Source organism: Syngnathus typhle, linkage group LG12, assembly GCF_033458585.1.
Source record: "Syngnathus typhle isolate RoL2023-S1 ecotype Sweden linkage group LG12, RoL_Styp_1.0, whole genome shotgun sequence".
NCBI lineage: Eukaryota > Metazoa > Chordata > Actinopteri > Syngnathiformes > Syngnathidae > Syngnathus > Syngnathus typhle.
Genome location: NC_083749.1, coordinates 7,439,793 through 7,462,151, shown reverse-complemented (window position 1 = coordinate 7,462,151; position 22,359 = coordinate 7,439,793). Strand labels below are relative to the sequence as shown.

Sequence of the window (22,359 nt, the reverse complement as noted above, 5' to 3'; positions counted from 1 at the left end):
GGTACAAATTAAGACCGCACGTATTCCCTGTGAGTTTTTGTTCCGAGTGGACACCTAGAATGGCATACATGATTTAATATTGGTACTTTTTTTGAATTTGTTACAGGGGCTTATTGAGTTATTTTTTAAGTATTGTGAACTTTGTGTTCTGGTTGTTCCTGCTCTGATGACAGGACCAAACGTTTTGGAAGATTTAAGGTTGTTGGTCTCGGAACAGTCGCTGGCTTACTCTTTTGAATGTGGCTGGTAGAGGGAAAAACAAGTTCCATGCAGCAATGAGTCACTATGGTTTGTTTAGACGCTTCGAAGACTGGTGACACCATTAAGACAGTCGAAACTGGCTTTGTGTCGGGAGAAGTGAGGCACTCGTAGTAAAATGGGCAATAAAATGTTTGCTGAGAGTTGGCTGACTGTTTCATTCATTCATTCATCATTGCGTTGGTAGTGCGGTGGTTCACATGGCTGACTTGCACACAGCTGGCATAAGATTGATTCGCACTCAATGCCCCATTCACCATTGCACCGCGACTGACTGGCGACAAGTCCAGGGTGTAGTCCTATGGCTACACCCGTAAAGAGCTGGAGGTTAGGGTTCAAGACTGGATCCCTTAGCATGTGTGTGTCACTTCCTTTCAATAATCTCATAGTAAGGAAATCTCAAGTGCGTTCATCCTATTCCTAATGAATAAAGGTTGCGGTTCCAGAATTCTGTCAAATGAAGTCATTTTGGCGTAATACTGTAAAATATTAAGCCACAAGCAAATACTTTTAGTGTGAAAGTCATCAGTATACAATTAGTCTAAAACTTAGCTTGAGGAAAGAAAGCAAGTGCTCCAATTACCGTATTTTCCGGACTGTAAGGCGCACCTAAAAACCTAAAATTTTCTCAAAAGCCGACAATGCGCCTTATAGTCCGGTGCGCCTTATATATGGACCAAATTCCTAAATGGAAACTGGCCCGAAGCATTGTGCCATGAAATCAATCATAAGTGGCCTGCTGAAGACTATGAATCATGAATCAAAAAGACGATGGATCATTATTTTGTGATTATAAAGTCATTTGTTAGGTCCGAAGTTGAAATAAAAAAGATAAAATGGAGAATGATTAATTTGGATTAAAAATCTGACATGATGCATTAATGGTGCTCTTTATAATCCGGTGCGTTTTATATAAGGACAAAGTTTTAAAATGGGCCATTCATTGAAGGTGCGCCTTATAGTCCGGTGCGCCTTATCGTCCGAAAAATACGGTGCGTTTTAACAACGCTCACAATTCCCTCGAAGTATTCACATTATTATTCCTGTAACGCTAAAGGCGTTTGTGTCCCATCCCCACTTTCCACAAGCAGTGACGCTTCTTGTTTGTCATCGCTACGCACTAACTGCCAGTGCAATACATCGCTGAGCATACCAGTTTAAATCATCCATATCTGCTGTCTCCTCCCCTTGTCTCTGGGCACTTTGAGACTATAAATATTCTGTGTAGCACATTTTGTCATCTCTTCCCGCTGTGATATTAGGGCTGTTTTAATCAAGCAATCAATTGAAAGGTCTGCTAGCAGGCGGTATTTCTTAATAGCCAGACTGAAGGAGGGCAAATATGTGTGTTGTCATATTCTTTGCAAAAGGTTTTGTTCCAGTTTTGCCTTGTTACATTAACGTGTGCGGATTTTGGTGTTGTACCACTCGTATGCAAACTACTGTGTAGTCTTGCCTGCCAATCACTTTTGTGTGAACAGTCGTCTTGGCCTTGAATACCACAGCCTACAAATATACAGTTACTAATGCCTTTGACAGTTACGTTTGCCTCTAGGGGTGGGCTGACTGGTCAGTATTGATACAGTTTGACTGTGATAGAGCTAAAGGCATCTGGTTTTCATTCAACGCATGTATTTTCCTCCATTTTCTCATTTTTATTCTATTGAGGGAAAGTCTCATGGCAAAGACATTGCAAAGACTACCTGTCTCAAAGTTGTCAATAATAGTGACATGACTAAGCAGATGTTTGTCCGGTCTCGCAGACTTTGGCTTTCGCAGATGGTAAACTGGTAGAAGTAGCCTTGGAATATTAATAATTGTTTCCATGTGGTTTATTACTCAACCTGTTATAAAGAGACTTCTATAAATGTCTGCGGGGTTCTGTAGCCCTCCCCTCGACGCATTCATCAACAAACGTTCATTTTTACTGTCCACCGGGACACATTTTTGGTCTTATTATAATACCTGATCATGGCTCAACGGAGTCCAAGGAATGTTTCCCTGCAGTGTGTTTGAAGGCTCTTGCTACATCACGACTGTATCAAATTAAGCTTCTTAGGTTAAGTTAGGCATGTGGACGCAGGGATTGGTTACACATTTTGGTTTTCTCAAGAATGTCTGATCAATCTTGGTACAATAGCTCAGTTGTTGAAGTATGTTTTTGTCCAGTGATGATCCATTTATAAGTGATTGCAAAATCCACAGTGGTCACTGCGAACATCATTGCAAATTTCATTTTTGTCTCATTGACTAAAAATTCTAAGTATTCTTATTGCAAACTCTGTCTTTTGATAGCAAGGGTTTTTGGTAATAGAAATTGAGTTTGTGAACTTCTGCTGACATGACATTCAAACTATTGGTTTACTATGGACTGTAACAATGCCCTTGAGTGAGAGATCCATTGGTGTCTGCTTTATCTCAGGAATTATGTGCAATATAGACCGAGCTTGAAAGTAAACTAGCCTGACTGAAATACAGGTATAATATAACTGGAAAAGACAGTAGTGATCTTAAAGTGAAACCTTCTCGAAAATAATGTATTGAATCAAAACCATTGCTTCGTCACAGATGGGAGACAAGTGACCGATTTAGGAGTCTTTGGGATTGGATGATGGAGAGAGAAATATATAAACAGATGGTGCCTGTGACTTTAAGATCAGATGAAAGGTATTGAGCCATCTTTACAAAAGCACACAGTATTGAAGACTGAAACTGGTTGAGAGGAGGAAGGTGAAACACTACACTGGAACGGTGTGATTGATGTCACTAGGATGCTTTGTTTTGCAAGTTGACCGCCATTTGAAGTTCCACTGGCCTCAAAGAACAGCATGGGGTTGAAGTTCAGGGGTGCTACCAAGATTTTTCTTATCTTTTTGATGGGTGCCCTTCCTTTTACAGCAAGTCATGCAAACACAGTGTATTGTTACTTTCTCGTCTTATGATTCCGACGATGGAAGGTCCTTTACACGTAACCTGCACATTATTCTCAGCAATTAGCAATGACCTGAAAAAAAAACCATCACAGTGTCATGGGACTCTATTCACAAAATAGCATTTTCATTCTCATAGGAATACTCATTTCTGCTGCATCAGCAGAAAGTATAGAGGCCATGTCAACAGATTCAGGGAACAGATAATATGGGCAGATAGGTGGATAGGACAGTTTTTCCACGGTGGCAGAATCTTACAGTAGCCCCTGTAGCAAAAAATCTCCGGTTACGGGTGTCCCATTTCACTAGCTCAGGACAGTGGGCGACACGGGCCGTCCTTGTTTATCTGCCCTCCAGTTGCCTTTGTGTTGGCTAATCCTTTACTTTGTGTCCACTTGTCACCTTTTTCCTCATTGTCACTTTTGTTTCTCTTCAATCTATGATGTTTTCTTCCTATGCTACACGATCCTTTGACAGTAAATATTGACACGCAAGACAATGTGGACCATTTGACTCGTTTTCATGAAAAGCGAGCGTCAGCAAATTTGGAACTGCAACAGCACACTAGCGCCTTGTAGTGGACAGGTATAGCATAACATTTTAAAGGCGCAATAAACTGGTTTTATGTAAAACAATGTGTTGATTGACTGAAATAGAAACAAAACAAAAGGGCCTGGTCTTTGGGGACCAATAAAGTTAAGCACAAGGGGCAGAAGATGGCTAGAACATTCTTTGTCTACTACAACTACTAGTCAAAATAGTAGTAAATGTTTTATGCCCTCTACTTCTTGTCTTTCCTCAGACATGTCAGTCCAAGGTGTTTGATCTCTCTGATGGGGTTTCTCAATACGCCTGGTTTCCGTGTCACGACGCCCGCAAGTCTCGGTGGGGATACCCAAACTTCTGGCTTAAGGTAACACCAGATTCATTTCCGTAATTTAATTGATTTAATGGATCAATTGACACTGATGCAACATTTGAGTCATTCAGGTTTTAGTGTTATAAACCAACTAAAAATCCTTAGTGTTTTATATTAGTGTCTCCAACTGGATCTAATGTTGTAGACTTTTATGTTAGCAATCAAGATGGTGCAACAAGTGAATGAATTGTCAGTTTTGATGAGTGTTATTTGATTGCCACCTTAACATTTTAAACCAGGGCACCATGCGATGCAGCATCGCATCATATCCTAATTACAGTGGCTGCTTTCTTTAAACATACTGAAAAGATGCTTAAAACCTTAAACATACATCTTGGTTTTATAACACCCTGTGTTCGTGAACCATTAACTTTTAAGATTCTGCTGAAAAGAGGGAAAAATGCCTAAAAGAATGTAACCACATAATACAGTCACATTTATGGTGCAATATAAGCAAGCTGAATATGGCTCAGAAGAAAAACACTTAATAGCGCAGTTAGTTTGGCTCATTGGAAATCTGGGCTTGTCTTCGTCTCTTATTCAGGCCCACTTTTCTCACCCGATGGTGGCGGCAGCGGTGATCATACACCTGGCGGCTGACGGGACGGGTTACATCGACCAGACTCAATGTAACATCACCGTTCAGCTGGTGGACACCAAAGAAGGAATCCATAGTCTTGGCAAGAACATTCACATACTATTTCTTCAGCGTGCAGTACAAATATTTGGTCTGTATTTGGTCAACAAAATCCCCAATTTTTCTTGGTCCTTCTTCACAGGTGAATGGCGACTGAGCTGCCGTACAAACCCGTTGGTGATTCCAGTGAGCCACGACTTATCGGTGGCCTTCTACCACACCAAGGCCATCCTGGTCATGTTTGCCTCCCGCCTGGTGGCCATCTCCGGTGTGGGTTTGCGCTCTTTCCAGTCCTTTGACCCCATCACCATCAGCAGCTGCCAGAGTAATGAGATCTACAACCCCACTGGTCAAAGGTGAGTAAGCAAAATGTGCCGACATACCACAGGCCGTACAATTGATTCCATATTGTCAAACTTTGCTGTCATCGTTTATTTCACGATACAATTGTAGTCTGACTAAAATTAGTAAATGTAATAATGTGTTTATGCCAAATAATGACGTGCAATACCAGAAGAATCAGACATGCTTCATTTACTCCAAATCAATCTGAGACACAATTCCGCGAATGTGCTAAACATTGCCCGTATTCACTGGGAAGTTTATTTATACGTCCCTGACGGACAAATCTCCTCTGACCAGAAATGATTCGTTTAACTCCCCAAAGTTTAGCAAAGCAGATGTCTCGATTTCCCCACAAAAACACACAACTAGAATTGCCATTCAAGAAAATATGAATTGGAAAAATTATACATATAAAATGTAGCACCCTAAAACTTGAATATAAACCACACAAAACACGGTTGAGGGTCACATGTCAGAATCCCATCGAATACTAATCATCATTAAATCCATCTTCACATAAAATAAGTGTAATTATTGTCTCCATGATTCTATTCAACTCCAACTGATTCTGAGCTTTGGTAGGTGCTGCTGTTCTTATTAGCATCAGAGTTAGCTGTGTGTTTGTGTGTGTGTTTGTGCATGCGAGAGAATGTGTGGAAAGCCAACATGTGATGCAGCCAGCCACTTCAAATCAAAGTCCAACACCACCAACAATTGTTGATGTCATTCCTCTGGGTTGTTCATTGGACCACCGATGCGATTTTGTAGTAAAAGCCGTTCTTTTGGAGATTTGGTGCCATTTTGAATTCAAAACCTTTTTGAGTTACGAGTCACTGAACCACAAAAAAAGACAACATCCGACCGCACGTATAAAGGAACTCGCAGTGTTTAGCCGATTGCCACACCGCTGTCACGCATGCAACTGTTCGCACTGATGATGCACACATATAGACACACAAACACTCACGGTTTTGCCGCGCCACATGTTTCGAGTAAACATCCACAAAGGACTCAGAACTAAATTGATTTCGAACTATATCTGCAATGGATACCAACACGTGCTGATTTAACTAACCATCATAGTCAAAAATGAATTTGACGCTTCATTTTGACCAGATTTCTCATTCTGTTAGCGTAGACGTCAGCTTTCGCCGAGGTCTCCCGTTTTTGTGCGGCTCCATCTCCAGTGCTGCCTCGTTCACACACATATCCTGTAACATTCCAAAACACCACATCCCTACCCCTCCACACCACCTCCCCTCATCAGCCCCCACTCGTTAACAACAGTAAAAAGCTATTAAACGTCACTTTGTGCACACCGTTCTCCCGTTCCGTTTTTTCGTGCCAGTCCACAGTTAAGTATTGAGTTATACGATGCACAAGGCTTAATATTGACTGGTTAAATCCAAATTTATGACAAAAGGATTCCAAGTACCAAAGAATATAAAGTACCTCCGGATTTCCTCTAATTCATTGTCTGCAACTCCTCTACTATTTTTCATCACCTTTATATTTGAACAGGAGTATAGTTCTGAAATTCCCTTGTTATTTTTTGCAAATTCTTTATGTACAGTATTTATTTATTTGTTTTTTTCTTTAAAAGGTAAAGCAATTGAGAGCAGTTACAATGCATACCTCTGGTTCAATGCCTTGCTCAAGGACACTTTGACAGCAGACAATGGGTGTCGGCATTCGAACCAACTGAGCGGCAGCTGCTTCTGACAGGCTAAATCAGACTGTGATTGCATCATTATAGCGCCACATGTCGCCCTGCCTTGCATATTTAAACATTTTATTTGGCCTAATTCCATTATGAACAATACATTTTTACGCTTGTCAGTTGCGGGATGGAACTATTGGGCATGGATGCATATAAATACGGTAGCCTACATACTACGTAGGCAGCCCGTGATTCAGTGGAAGGGGAAAAAGCACTTAAATAAGAATGATTACAGCTACAAGAGAGGCTGTAAAACAGAAATGGATGAAGAGATAAAACTCGAGATTAAATTTCTGCAGTCCAACACATGCGCACACACACACTTTCTCTGTGGACCCCTATATGGTAGACTTGTAAAAAAAAAAAAACATTGTCAGTTTGAGCGTGCAGGCATTTCACGAGCATGAAATGCCAACGCAGTCCTTGTATCTGCCACTCTTCCTTCCGACATGTCACTCCACAATGTGTCGGTCGATCCCAGCCTTCACTTCTCCTCCTTCATATGCCAAATACGGCTGTCTTCTGTCTCTGTGTGGTTTATCGATCCACTATGTAAAGCAGTCATCGAGGGACAGATGTGGTCACTGACATTTTACATTGTTACTTCACCCACTTTCATTTGTGACTTATCATTTCATTCGTTCACTTTTTTCCCCCTCCCCTCTATCTATCACCATCTTTGCAGTTGTGTACATTATTCGTGCGAAGCCATCGACTGCCAGGAGCCCTTGATCCGCAATGCAGAGCTCAAGTGCAACAACGCCGGCCGCCATTTCTACAACGGCGACCGCTGCACCATCTCCTGCGACTCGGGATATGTTCTGCAGATCCACCAGGATGATGACATCATCAAGAGCCAGGTGATGCACAACATAGTCTGTCCATAAAAAAGAACATATTGGAACATACATGCGTGCCAATGTGAATCCACACACGATGCAAACTTCAGCACACAAGTGGCCAGCAGAGAGCTTCTGCTTGCCTCTGCACTTCTTTTGTCACCTGCCAGTGCCACAGCCAGTCCCTCGGGTTGGGTGAGGTAGGGGGAAGGGGATGACATCATCCAGGTAGACATAGTGCGGCACTGAGGAGCTGGGGAGATGTCCACCCGGCGCCTCCTCTCTGCACATGTGAGCGCCTCATACCTGTTTAGTCCCTCGCCGAGAATGCTGCGCCATCACCTCAGACAGTCACTTTGTGTGCCTGTCGCTCTGCTGGGACCATGACATCATCGCATAGTGTCTGCTCCCCCTCCCCTCCCTCTTTCACTCCCAGCCTCTCTCACTTCCTTTACGCATGCGTGTGCACATGCACACTCACACACACACGCACACACACACACAGTGAAGCCACTGTTTAACTGCATAGATTTGCTACCGCGTCGGCACATAAAAGGCACTTGCATGTAGAAACCGACACGCATACGGGAAATTGCACTCAATGCCCTGCATAAACAAGATACACACAGATGCAGATACATGCACTTTTACAAGTAAATAAACAAACAGGAGAGTTGACGCCATGCCGTAAAGCCATAAAATTGGCTTCAAGATTCTGGAAAGGCCAGTATAAATGCTTTATCCCCCGATATGGCTAACGTTAAAGCCAGAGTAATAAGAAACGAGATGAGATAACAAAGTGTCCATTGAGCTTTTATGCATAGCCAAACGTGAATAATGATTAAAAAAAAGTGAGCAGACTTTCCCAGACTTTAGTAGGTATTGTGTCCTATAGCTGTCCCTAATGTGTCCTCTGCTCAGTGACCCGGTCTGCACTGTACATGTGCATAAAGTGCCACATGGGAATAATTACACCAGTGGAGTGTGGCGGTGCATTTACATCCACAAACACAATAGTTCCCCATTGAGTCTGAGCGCGTCGCTAATTGCATTAGGGTTTGATTGACGCTGCACTTTGTGGCTATTCATCAATGCCAATTCATTTAGTGCTAAATTATGCTTTGTTAGAGTGGCAGGGGCAGGTATATGTGGGGAAAGTGGAGGGGAGGGACAGCGGCAAACAGGAAAGACAGTAAGGTTTGCCCCATTTTGTGTACAGTTATTTAAATAGAGAAGGCTAACCTCAATCAAAAAACTAAGATGTGTTAAGCAGGACCACCGAGGAAGATAAAAATGGGTTGTGGGTGCACCAGATGATGGATTTGTTTGAAGGAAATCACATCGTTATTCCACGTATACATGTAGGAGTCTTCATCATCACACATAAGACGTTTGGGCAAACTCTGACCTTGTGACATTTTTAGAAATTTGGCAAGTTTTCAAATCTTATTGCCATACTTCACCCAAATACAAAAAAGTCAACTATAAAATATTTGTTGTATACACTGTTTAAATGCATTCACCATCATATCAAGCCAATTTGAGGGCATACTTGTGAAAAATTACCAGGATGAACCCTCTTGGAATTTTTTTTATTGGTGTTTGAGTGTCAACAAAACGGAAATTCGTTTGAGAAAATATTCCAGAATGTGTAACACTTTCATCAATTCTAAAATGATGACTTTCCTCAATTTCCCCAGTTCTTAAAAGAAACAACTACTGATATGATATTGAGACTCACAGCCAGTTTGCTGTCTAAAGAAGACAAAATGTATTATGGAATATTTAATGAGAAATGTTAAGAAATACTGAAAAACCCCAAAACAAAAAAAAAGCTGTTGATTGATCGTTCATTTATCCCATAGTCAATGAAGAAAATGATGTTGTCAAATGTCCAACCCCAGTCAGAGTCACTCTGGGGTCACTTCAAGGGTTTGGATCGTTTCAGCGATGAGCCATGTTGCTCTTGACTCTTAAACTTGGCTACATATGTTTTTTAAGTAGGCAGACAGAAAACCATGTGCCAAAAAACATCAACATAAATTTGCGAAATTATTTTCAAATGAGCCTTGTCCTGTCACTGGGGGCACCTAAATCACTCCGCTCAGCTCACATGTCGCCGATATTAGAGCTGATGCTGCAAAATAGTTGTGCTGACAGAATGATGTTTATAATTACTCTATAGAACGTGGTGGGGTTGAGTGGGGGCGGATGTGGCTTTTTTTTTTTTTTTTTTACGCCTGGGACAGCAGGGTACATTTGCCAAAACACTGGACAAACAAGACAAATGTGAAGGAGATTTAAGGCAGTCACTGTGAACGCCCATTCTTACATCCCAATTTCAAAAGCGAGCTGAGTCACGAGCCGTCGTTCCATTGCAAAGTCAAATCAAGTTCAACAACACAGAAGTTGAACAAGATAAAATATCAGATTGCTTTTATTCAAAGTGAAATTGTCTGTTTTCTATTGAAGAGAGCTCTGTTAGTTTCTTGTGCTTGCGCCAACTGGCGAGCAATATGCTTGTGATTTGTGATCAAAATACGCTTGTTCTTTTAATATTTTACATTATATCAGTTGGGGTAGGAAAGCCCCTTTACTTTTTGAGGTCAATATTATTCTTAGACCAAATTGCTAATTTGAGTGCTTTCCCTTCCGTACAAATTCACAAAGTCGTTTATCTCGGACAAAATTTGGGATACGTTACCGGTATGAATTAAAAAAAAAAAAAAAGTCTCAGTAGTGGCAATTTAGTAGAACTACCAAATAGCGGCCATGTTTGGTTTGGGATTATGTTGCAGACAATAAAATCATGTCTGAAACTATATCTGGACCACCACCTGATGAAATACTATATATGTTTTTTTTTAATTTATATATCTATTTTATATGACAATAATGTTAAAACGTTACTTTGCCTGCCATCCATGGCTTTGCTGACAGTTTAGACTCTGGTACACATTATTCAAAATAGAATTACTTTCAATGGGAAATTTCTATTTGAAAGTAAACCAAAAGTGTTTCATGGAATGAATTGTGGTTGCCTTGTTGCTCGAGTTGAAAAGTTTAGCAGGCAGTGTCTTCTTATCTTCTTCTATTAGCCATTGTATCTTTGTCACACTAAAAAAAAAAAGATCCAGGAACACCTTTTTCTCTGGATATTTTCTTTCCCCCCCATCCGTACATTTAAGTTGTAAATGTTGCAGCTGTCTGTTTTCCATTTGAATCGCTTTCAAGTGGTCAGAGAACACTGAGTACTGGCACCACAACTGAATAATAGCCACGGTTTCTCATATAGACATCCCTTTCGGGCTCTACTGGCTTGTCGTAATACAACACGGCAACTTGAAAGTGCTCGGCGAGCTGAATTACGGCCGTACTGTATGTGATCAAGTCAGCCCGACTACATATTAGATTTAGAGTGTGACCAGAAGACCCTCTTAAGTCTCTTTAAGGCGGTGGTGCATGGTGTCAACGTGTGACCTGTAAATGTGTGTGGCCGTGCGAGGAGGGGGCCACTATAGGCTCCGTTCAGACAAATACCGTGGAATGTCCCAGAGGCCATTACCTTCAGTACGGAATTAATGCGTATTAGACGCTGACATTATTTTAGTGAAAGGGCATTTGAAGTAGGAAGTCAGTCATTTCATCTGAAGATGTCTTCTACTGCTTTTTGTCTTCTACTGCTAATTGCAGATACCTTTGAGTTAATTAAAATGTCTTTGCATAAGATAACATATAAGCATCTATAGCTAACTTGCTAAATAACAGAAAATATATCTTAAAAACTAGTATCTGCAACTACCAAAACTCTGGACAGCTGAGGGGCTTCTGCTCTCTTTCTAATCGTCCCACCTCAATAGATTCCAAACACTTTGACCCTCATCAAAGTTCTGGCCAAATTGGATCTTGCTAATTAAAAAATGCAACTCTGGCAAACTTAAATACCTCAGCTCTGTCATCACTATTTACCTCTTTCCAGTGACAGTTTTTGGGCTTCATTTTTTCAAAGCTTGTAAGTCAAACTAAAAACCTTCGCACAAAAATAGCTTTAAATTTGACGCAGCAACACTCACTCTAATTAATTTCAGAAGTATGTTTGAATCTTTGCTTGAACTTGTATCGAATTTCAAAAATATTCCCTGTACAGCTATTCGGGGTTTTAGACCGATTCATTCCAAATAATTTTATTCGGAAATTAATTTCGAAAATTGGAGCTTGTTGCGGTACCGCCGCAGAGCAACACATTTGTGTTCTTCGTTTTAGATATACAGTTGCTTCCAGCTAAAATATCTGTCTGCACCATGTTTGCGGATTTTATAACCCCAAAAGGTTATTATGTGCTTAAATCCTTCAGTGGTTCTGGTTCCTTCTCTCATTCATTAGGTTACAATGAGAGCTTATATTGTTGCCAGAGTCAAAATCCTTACTGGGTTTTGTCGCTCAAAGACTCTCTGATGTTACTGGTTTTTCTGCACACAAATCTTTTTTTTTTTTTTTCTTCACAACAGCGGTTGGCGAGACATCAAGTCAACCTCAGCCAAAATACCAGCGGGAGTCCTTTTTATTGTACAATACAAGCTTCAAATCTATGCGTGTCCAAATTTATACTGAAAATGTGTTTCCTTTGCTGTTTTAGTGCGTCAAATCATCAACATAATGAACAGGATAATGACATATAGGTTGTTTCCACCAAACCATTCCAAATGTGGTACTTCTATATAGCGCCATTATTATAACGTATTATAAAATACAAGTGCAGTATATAGGCCGCAGCCATACTTTTCACATGTGCTCATGTGTTTGTGTGCCGCTTAAGGAAAAGTTCTGGCTCGAATGAAAATGTCGTCCTTCTGTTGGTTCTTGCGTCTAATAGGCTGCCTGGCTTGAATTAGGCAGAGTGGCCAAAGGTTGTTAAAGTGGCTACTGGAGGAGCGCGAGTCAGCTGTAAAGTTTTTAAAGGAGGGAAACTTCCCACAAATTTACACGCACAGCGGCACTCGCAGCCTTACGTGCCCTATAGCAGCCTACCACAGACCTTTAACAGCACTCAATATTGTCATCGGATGGCTTTCCTTTGCGTTTGGAGAACCTTGCATGCGTACTCTTTGTAATCATATTAGCTCCCAGGGGATTAATGACAACGCTTTTACGGCGGCCTCACTCACATGGGACGCATGTGTTGCGTTCTAAGCATTCGGGAGTTTATTTATTTGGGGTGAACCTGATACTGTTATGCAGTGTCATATGCTGGGATCCAGATGAAAGATCAAAAATTAATGACTGCAGAGAAATAAGGGGTTTCTGTTGGAAAAGAAAAGTCTGCTCAATTGAATGACGTTTATATTTGGACACTCTTTAAAGGGGAAAACAAAAAGTGGAGAAATTTATGTTAAAAACACAGATTTTCCTTTATTTAGTCTGAGTCGGCGATGGATGTCAAAATGATAAAAGGTTCCCAGCTTTGTTGCGAGATTTGTTGGCGTGGTTATAAATCTAAGCATTCCCGTTGTGTAACATGTTGTGAGTTAATAGGAAAGGATGAAAACACTTGAGGTTTGGACGGCGCTCGGCATTTTGCTCTCATCCCTCTCAATAGAATACCACAAGCCAACTAATATAAAGGAATCAGAACTATTTCTAGTAGGGTATCAAGCCAATCAGAAATTTCGATTTGGAGAAATTTTATAACTGTTGTTTATCCCTCCCCCTCATTTTTCGTTCACACAGCTTCAGTGTATGAACACCAACCCTATGCGTGCATGCGCCTGCTGCCAAACATTTGTATAATAGTGCAAGTTTTATAAATGCTTGTCTGGCTCCTTTGTGTTCCGTTGTGTCCTCTTGCATTTCACCAGCCTTCGAGTCCCCAATCGCTCTCAGTGCAATCAGTCAACTTGAAGGTCTGACGTCGTTTTTTTGCTTGAGAATCCCAGACTGGCGGGATTTAGATTTATGGATATCAGTCAGCTGTCAATCAATAAATCATGCCGCTAAGCTAAGGGCATTAGCTTGGTAGGTCAAATCTGTGTGTGTGTCATTGTGCCATCATATTTGTATTTCTATCCACCAGACAAAAAAAAAATATGGGCTGTCTGTCAAAAGAAATTGAGGCACCAAAACCGATGTGTGTGTTTGTGTGTGAGTGCTTCCCAGAAATTGACACACTGCTACCTAGGTCAGCCTGCATTGTGTTAGCGCTGAGGTGTTAGGTGCACTTGTGGGATATCAGTTGTCTGAATGGTGCAACTTGCAAATGTCCTGTTGGTTACTTGAACTGCTGAGTGGCCAGTGCGGCTTACCGACATGCCATAAGCGAAGCTCAATCGAATTTTGTTAGGCGACATGCTTATAAAAGCATATATCGGACAGCGATTCACTATCATCAACGAGCAAGTCTGTTTACATTGTACATTTACCATATACATGCGTACTACTACCAAATGATACTCTTCTGAAAATTGGGAAGCATAAGATATTTCTGTACAAAGAAACTAGTCGAACAACTTTTGAAACGATACCCTGTGCCCCTTTGCAGTCTGACTCTTTGGTGACCATAACCTGCGCAAACGGCAAATGGAACAAACAGGTGTCATGCGAGCCAGTCGACTGCGGTCTGCCTGACAAATATCACGTTCATCCGGCCAATTTCAACTTCCCCGAGGGAACCACCTATGGCAAGAAGAGCACTTTCCAGTGTCGCGAACCCGCCCAGCTTGTAGGTGAGTGGCCTCGTCGTTTTTTTCAGCCTGCCCTTAAAATACCTTTGGCGAGGTTTGCTTGGGAAAGATGGCATAAACTTAAGTGCAATCTTGGGAGTGTCAGACAAGCAAACAGATGAGGCTCGTGTCTTCTCTTACATTGTTTTCATTTTTAATTTTTAATGCGCATTAGGATCCTGGTAAGTTCTGCATTTTTCAGAGTCTAGTGGGAGAGATACAAAGCAAGATGACACGACTTTTACAGGCAACTGAACATCTCATGACTGGTCCTTCAATCTACGTTTTCGTCTGTTTATCAGGTACCAACAACACGCTGACCTGCTTGGAGGATGGTCTATGGTCCTTCCCGGAAGCTCTCTGCGAGCTTCGCTGCCCTGCTCCTCCGCCCGTGCCCAACGCCGTGCTGCAGACTAAACGCTGCAATGAGACGGGCCTCAAAGTGGGAACACTGTGCAAGTACAAATGCAGGCCGGGCTATCATGTGACCAATAAACCCAAGAGGTAAAGAAGCAAATGGTCATTGATGAACGAATATTTTGTCCCCACAAACAGAATTGTAGTGAATAGAAACAGATTATTTGAAACGTTCTCAAATTTCCTCATCATAATTTACATTTTTTACAGGCGAGCGTTTAAACGTCAGTGCACCGAAGACGGAAGTTGGCTGGAGGGGGCGTGCGAACCGGTGACTTGCGACCCCCCGCCACCAATCTTCCATGGTTCCTACCACTGCACCGACGGCTTCCGCTTCGACAGCGTTTGCCGACTTAACTGCTCTGACCCGGCCGGTAATAGCGCTAATGCCGTCACTGGAGGCTCCGCCCACACGGTGAGGCTGCTGCACGCTCCATGCAAGCAGGTCTGTCCATCTCTTGCCTCTCTTTCTATTCTTTATTGCGCTTTTTGTGTGTGTGTCTATCATGTGTCATTTGTAGAGCAACAAAACATTGCCTTTGTCTTGGATTTCAGTCCTCTTTTTGAGTGTTTTGTACTTTGAAGGCTTTATGCAAAAAGAGATAAATCGATGAACTAAAATAAATACATGGACGGGTAGATAATTAGCTCATGGATGGGTAGATTATTTTAAAAAAATAAAAATACTACGGTATATTAATTACTTTTTCTAATCGATTTTTCATTGATTACAATGAATTGGAAATAAGAAAAATGAAAACATTTGTAATTTAAAAATGAGTAAAAATATCCTAAATGCAAACTGGTATCATATTAGTTAGCTTCCTAAATAATTAGGATAATAATTATTATTAGAGTTATGATATATCTATATTAGTAACACCATAAATTTAACTTAATCGGCTTAATACCCCCCCACGAGTCTTAATTTAAAGACATTTGGAGGCACAGTTTAAGAGAGATCCTAATTTGTGCCTCAGTGCTTAGAGCACCGTAGAAGAACCTGAGAGCTTTAATCTTTTGTCCGTATTGTGTAAAACAGACAATATTGTCAACTAAACACATGCTATAAGCAGTTCTCTGATAAGTTCCTAGTATAGATATTTAATGAAACCGACTTGCCCCCATAGTACCTGCCATCTTTTATCGGGTAGTCCTTACATTGTTTTCAGGTTAGTCGACTCCCGTAGCACCCCTTAGTTTGATGCTGCTCTATTCAGAAGGATATTGATTTCCACAACAACAACACTGCTTGCCTTGGAATTCTGAAATGTATACACCTCTTAATCTGCTCGGCCTCTCAGGCCTCGTGGCTTGGATGCCTGATAAAAGTTGGATTGTATTTCCCTGCTTTTGCAACGAGATGCCAGCATAATGTCCTCGCGTAATGTCCTCGTCCTGCCAGTCGGTTGAGCGTGTCCGTGTTGTTTTTGCAGGGCGCGAGCTCCAACGCCATCCGCTGTAGGAAGGACGGCAACTGGACGGGGTCCTTCCGCCTCTGCCCCAATATCAAAGGCCAGTGTTCCTTACCTCAAAACCTGCATTACAGCCTTCAGTACTCATGCAGGCGAGGTCATGGCATAGGTGGGTATGCACTCAGAGATCAGCTTTCTTTATTAATCATGTCGACTTTTTTGCTCGCATCACTGTTTCTCACAATCTCCAAGGGACTTATATCATTACTTGAATCTGCATTATAAATTACGTTTGTGGTAGGGTTAGCATCAGCCAACCGAAAGTGTTTTTGTGGTGTTCTGCTAATAAGCTAGGATGAAAGTAATTAGCTGAAAACAACCACTTGGAGTGGTCGTACTAATTAACTGATTCAGTTGACTTGATTGTTGATTAATGGAGTCATGAAGCAATTTAGACAAAGATGAGTGCACTACTTGGTTGTAACCAGCAGAGGTGCTGTCATCAACATCATCAAATGCCCATTGCTAAAATGTTGGATTTTTTTTGTCTGGATTTCCCGTCACGTGCAGGCGAGGAGTGTGAGCTGTCGTGCAGGGAGAGCAACAACGACGTGGTGATCCTCCCTAGCAACATGACGGCAGAGGGTGTACTCAAGGAGCACTGGAGGAACCCGCACAAGGTCAAGGTACGTTGGAGGAGTGTGTCCACTTCATCGTTGTGACAGACGCACTTGACAAAGCCCTGTGATCCACAACTCTCCTTTAAGGAATTTGCCGCCTGGTGTCGATATCCTTGCTCCATCGGTCGCAATTCGAAAAAGGCCCACGTGTGCCTGCCTTTTATCTTCCGCCGTGACCAAATGTTTTGATTTGAAACATGGCAACCCCTCAGACATTTTTCAGAACATGGTGTTACCGTCTAGCATAGTGGTTATAGTGCTTGAGCTGACTGCTATTTTTGGGATATGCAGACAAGTCACACCTGTGCAAACGTTCAATTTTTGTGTGTGTGTCATACTGGAATAAATTACAGAAATTGAGTCAAATAATGTTATAGACATTATGTTGAGCAGGAAAGGTTTAAGGTTTGGGTTGGGTTAAGGATTACAAATATGTCTAGCGTTAAGAGTTAGAAGTTAGGCGTAACATTCATGTTTAGTCTTCACATAAAAAATTAAATTTACTATATATAGGGTTAGAGTTGGGGTGAATGTTAGGGTTAAGCATTTTGCATTCATCCTAACCTAACCTAACCTAACCTAACCTAACCTAACCTAACCTAACCTAACCTAACCTAACCTAACCTAACCTAACCTAACCCTCACAGTCATCTCAATAGTTTACAGAAACGGTCCCAACTTATATGTGGATCTGGGTGTCTCTGGGCCACATCAAGTATTCCACAAAAAAGGGTTCAAAAAGTACAACTAATCCAGTCTTCTCAACATTTATTTATAACAGTTCAGAAAATTAACGGCCCCTCAGAACAAAAACAAGATTGATGACCCTGTCCCCCATAGCGTATTCCGCAACATGTCTTGTTGAATAATGACATCTGATTTCTTGAGCATTGCAACTTTCTCCGTACATTGAAGAAATGTGAGGGGGAAAATAAAATAAATAAAATAAAACGGTCCAGCTCCTATTTTTCTTGAAATTGGCTGTTCTTGTTGCTGATATTTTCTTCACGTTAGGTTTTATAGTCATGACTAGGACTGGGTGAAAGAATATCTTTTCATGCCACTTGTTGACACTTTGGAATTGCATTTCACCAAACGCTGTCATGAGCCTGAGCTATGGGCTACAAAAAGCTCAGGGCAATATCAAAAAAGGTTGGGGCCCCACTAGCGTTAAACTTTGATGTCAAGTTGGGGGCCGCAAAATATCATCCTGTGAGCCACAAATTGCCCCAGGGCGGCAAGTTTGAAACCCGTGCTGTATGGTATAAGAGTAGTATCACATTTAATGATGATCCATCCATCCATCCATTTTCTATACCGCTTGTCCCTATGGGGGTCGTGGGCATGCTGGAGCCTATCCCAGCATTGCTTTGTTTAGTTTTTGATAGGGAAAGATGAGGGGACACTGATGTCGAAAGAATCACACTATTTATGTGTTGGTGTGCTTTCCCTCCTACAACCCATTTTGTATGCTTTCAGATTCACGCTGAGTCAGCAGTGGGCTGGGCCACGAGGACATGAAATAATCTGTTTTTCATGGGTGTACGTAATTGATATGATTTGTGCTCAGTGGTAAATTGAGCCTGTGCTGTTGGAGGGCACCGCAATGGATTGCATACAAGTAAACCTGTAAAGAGATAGCGGTCATATGCCAGAAGGTTGAGTGAGGGAGCCAAAGCTCAGCATTGACATTGTTACTTTAGCGGGAAGATGATTTATTAACTATTACTTTGACATACAGTCAGTTTCCCTAAAGTCAATGAAGTGCGTGTATCTGTATTATATATCTTAACCCTAAAACAACAGTTTTGCCATTGGACACAAAGTTCGGTGAACCATCAGAAGAAGACACTGGCGTAGCTATAGAGGTGGGGCACAAGGGCACTGTCCCCCCCCCCCCCCTTGAAATATGCTTGCACCCACTAGGTGCCAGGCCAGATAATTGACATTGGCCCATTTTTTTACTTCTCTGGAAAAAAAAAAATCAGCATTTCCACGTCCCTCAAAAAGAATAAGAAATGAATCTCTTTTCTAAAAAATGTTTGTGGTTTGTAAAAAAAATGTTTTACTTACCCCTGAGATATCCTTGACCCTCCCACGCCCCCCCCAAGACAGTTAGTTTGTTACCCAAAATCTCTATATTGAATAAATAATTAATGCACAGAAGCAAAATGTAAATTCAATGTAGTTCAACGTTGCCTACGCGAGAGGTTAACTTTGTCCACCTTAATAAGTGATGATGATTAATTGCTTTAAACCAGTTGTAGTTCAGTTCTCACTATGACCCACTTAGACATCTTTCCTCCTTCTTTCCTTGTGTAGCTAACGACTCTGCGGGCCCCCACCCCAAGCACCCGCCTTCCCCTTTATCAGCAAAATTAGCCTGTCGGACTTCCAGTGGCATTAGTCATTTTCTATATGACATTACGTCGTCTAAGGTGGCGCTGAGATGGGGATCTATTTTTATGTGGTATCAGCGCCCCGGGAGGCTTGGAGCGAGTGAGGATCACATACATAGTGAGGGGTGAAGCCAGGCAACCATCATGGATTATCACGATTTACGGCCCTGCTGAGAGAGGAGAAAGGAGCGGGAGAGAGAAAGCGAGAAAGAGAGAGAGAGGGAAGGGGACAGGGTTTATGGATGACATCATTGCTAAAGCACCGAGAACAAGTGGAAAGTACAGTAGGTGCAAAAAGTTTTCGGCTCCCGAATGAATTAAGGTGCTCCATCTTGCGCCGCGTGGCTATTGTAGGCCTCGCCTTCTGCCATGCGCGCCTCCTCCTCCATCTTCCATCTTTCTCCATCGCATCGATTTGCTGACAGTGCTGAAATGACAAATAGCCTTCGTTTTCGGCCGCAAAGGAAAACCATGTCAATTCTCTTAGATAAAGGCACACAGGGGGTGTTATTATTTGGGGGTGTTATTTGAGGTAAGGCAGTTATTTTATCCCGCCGGGATATGTTAGATTTATAGTGGTCTGACCTGCACGGATAACACAGGACACAGTTTAATTTGGAACAGTTTGTGTGTTTATAACAACACTTGAGATCTTAATGGTTTTTCCTTTTTCCTTTATGTATTTAGCTTCCATAATGAAACTTTTTGTTCAGGTGTTGAAGGGTTTATGAAAGTGTAAATTCACTGACATCCAAGTGTGCTTTCCTTCACTGGCGTATTAGAATGCAGGCAAGCTATCCAGTGGAATCATTTGTGATTCTCTGCATTTGTATATTTTTCTGGCTGAGAGCTTTGAGTCACGCAACTGCAGAGTGTGAGGCATGTAGGGCAAAAGTCGCCTCTTTATTTTATCATACCATTCATTATTCCTCGAATAGACACCATACACATTAATATGAGTAAATGCCTCCCTCTAGTAGACATAAATATTTTACTTAGATTGTGAAAAATGAGTTGCTAACCAAAACAGCAGCACGTGATCAAGTAAACAGTATCATGGCCTTTACAAAAGTATCTGACAATTTGTGTTACAGTACTTATAATGAAACCGGACTGTGTACCTCAGCTTTACAGATGCCACAATTTCCAGTGTGTACTGGAATGCATGAAACCATTGATTTTCTGATTGATTCATATGGTGGCCTAGTAAAGATAATCACAGACATTCCAAGGCACCTCTTTTTTGTACTCTATCTGTGAGAGCTGAGTTATTTATGTGGACGACGACGGTTGAATTCTCATTCTTACACACATACGCACACACAAGTTCACACAAATTAACTTTGGATATGACATTTTACTGTCTGCCATGGAATTAATGCTAAAAGATTGACATTCCACACACACCTCCCATGAGCTGCATTTTAAGTACAAGCATAGTGGGAAAGGATTCCACACGTGTCTTGATGAGTCGACATTGACTGTTTTTGTTTGTTCTTTAATCTTAACACCTTAATTGATTATATACCTTTCTTCACAATGTATCTAACAGAGTATAGTCTGTACAATGGGACTGAAGTGGTATCCACACCCAGAATTGCTCCACTGCTTGAAAGGATGTGAGGTAAGACAATATTGTATTTATTTATTTTATTTAAAAAATGTGGTCGTGGATGATCATTATTACTATAATAACCTGATGTGCTCTAAAGACCTGATATGCTAGAAAAAAAATCTAGTAAAGCATACCTGCATTAATTCATTTTCTAATAAATTGAGACAAAGTCAGACAAAACAGGTAAACATTGTTTTGAAAGAGCTTGAACGGAACTAAATATACATATATCAGGATTTAATATAGTTTAAATGGTTGTCAAATAAAATTGAATAAGCACGTCTGCCCCTTTCCCTCTTATTGAATACATTTGTCTGTCATGATTTGAAGTTCACAATAAAATCTCTTGAACATCGGTGGACTCGTCAAGGCTTTGTAAACAAGGAAGAAAACCTTTGGGAGTGGTTACAAGAGGTGAAGTGTAGTTGACTTAAATCCAGACAGCCAGTCATTACCGTGTCATCTACTGCCTTTTAAGTCTTTAGTTTATTTGTAGGTCAGACTGAGGTCATGACATCAAACAGCATCTGTCTTCTCCAAATATTGCATTCACGTGTGAAGGAATTCCCCTCCATTGTATGTAAGAATTATATGATGTGCGCACTTTAGACCAATTGGATATCCTGATTGTTAACGCAAGTGGAAAGGGTCGGGCCAATCCTATAAATCTCCTCGTAGGGGAGATTTTATTTTTATTTTTTTTCCTGTAGTGAATAGTTTATTGCATTCTCTGTCAGATTTACGATTCTGGTCCACCAAAGGCCAAAAAAAATGGGGTGGGGGATCACATTAAAAGATAAAGGATGTAGAAGGCCATGTATTGCTCATGAGAAACTACAATTAACACAACCATATCAATATGATACGACTGAAGATGACTGTTGCTGTGCGTTTTTTGAACACAGCCATTCATGGGAGACAACTACTGTGATGCAGTAAACAACCGAGCCTTCTGTAACTACGATGGAGGAGACTGCTGCCAATCCACTGTCAAGACCAAGAAGGTTAGACGCACCATTGTACGGCACATGAACTCGGTTTCCTTTTTTTTTTTCTAGATTACATGTTACCATTGGCAAGCCTTTACCACCATAAATAATATAAAGTACTTTTGAAAGAAAAATATATTGGAGGCAATATGTTAAATGAGAACTATTATGCCCATAAATCCTCGTCCTGGACTCCCTCTGGAGTCATTTTGCCTTATTGATGGTTGCCAAAACTCATTATCAATACCATACTGGCACTTTAAGAAGCCTCTGAGTTCATACCCTGTCTGCAACAAAAGTTCACTTTCCATCCCCTGGGTATGGCTTGGAACGGTAAATCCTGACCTCAACTTGTTTCCACCGCAGGGTGTGTAGGCGAGATGACGCTAGTCTCGTCAGCTACCAGCTACGTAAATTGTGTGACATCATAACAGCGAGACACGGTGTAACACGCAGATGAATCCAAGACACTATTACAGC

The 22,359-nt window shown here is 41.3% G+C and overlaps 1 protein-coding gene across 2 annotated transcripts in view; it reads left to right on the top strand.

The window, feature by feature from the left end:
- The window catches only part of pappaa (pregnancy-associated plasma protein A, pappalysin 1a), a 71,251-nt gene that overhangs the window by 38,632 nt on the left and 10,260 nt on the right, over positions 1–22,359 (top strand). Inside the window, exons 11-21 of one of the 2 annotated variants that reach the window (XM_061293595.1) lie at positions 3,991–4,101; positions 4,652–4,787; positions 4,887–5,100; positions 7,495–7,669; positions 14,184–14,367; positions 14,667–14,868; positions 14,992–15,196; positions 16,218–16,365; positions 16,767–16,882; positions 20,828–20,899; positions 21,796–21,894. In XM_061293595.1, the coding sequence (XP_061149579.1) occupies positions 3,991–4,101; positions 4,652–4,787; positions 4,887–5,100; positions 7,495–7,669; positions 14,184–14,367; positions 14,667–14,868; positions 14,992–15,196; positions 16,218–16,365; positions 16,767–16,882; positions 20,828–20,899; positions 21,796–21,894 (1,662 nt within the window). Of the gene's footprint in view, positions 1–3,990; positions 4,102–4,651; positions 4,788–4,886; positions 5,101–7,494; positions 7,670–14,183; positions 14,368–14,666; positions 14,869–14,991; positions 15,227–16,217; positions 16,366–16,766; positions 16,883–20,827; positions 20,900–21,795; positions 21,895–22,359 lie in introns of both variants that reach the window. The other variant, XM_061293594.1, reaches the window with a different exon arrangement.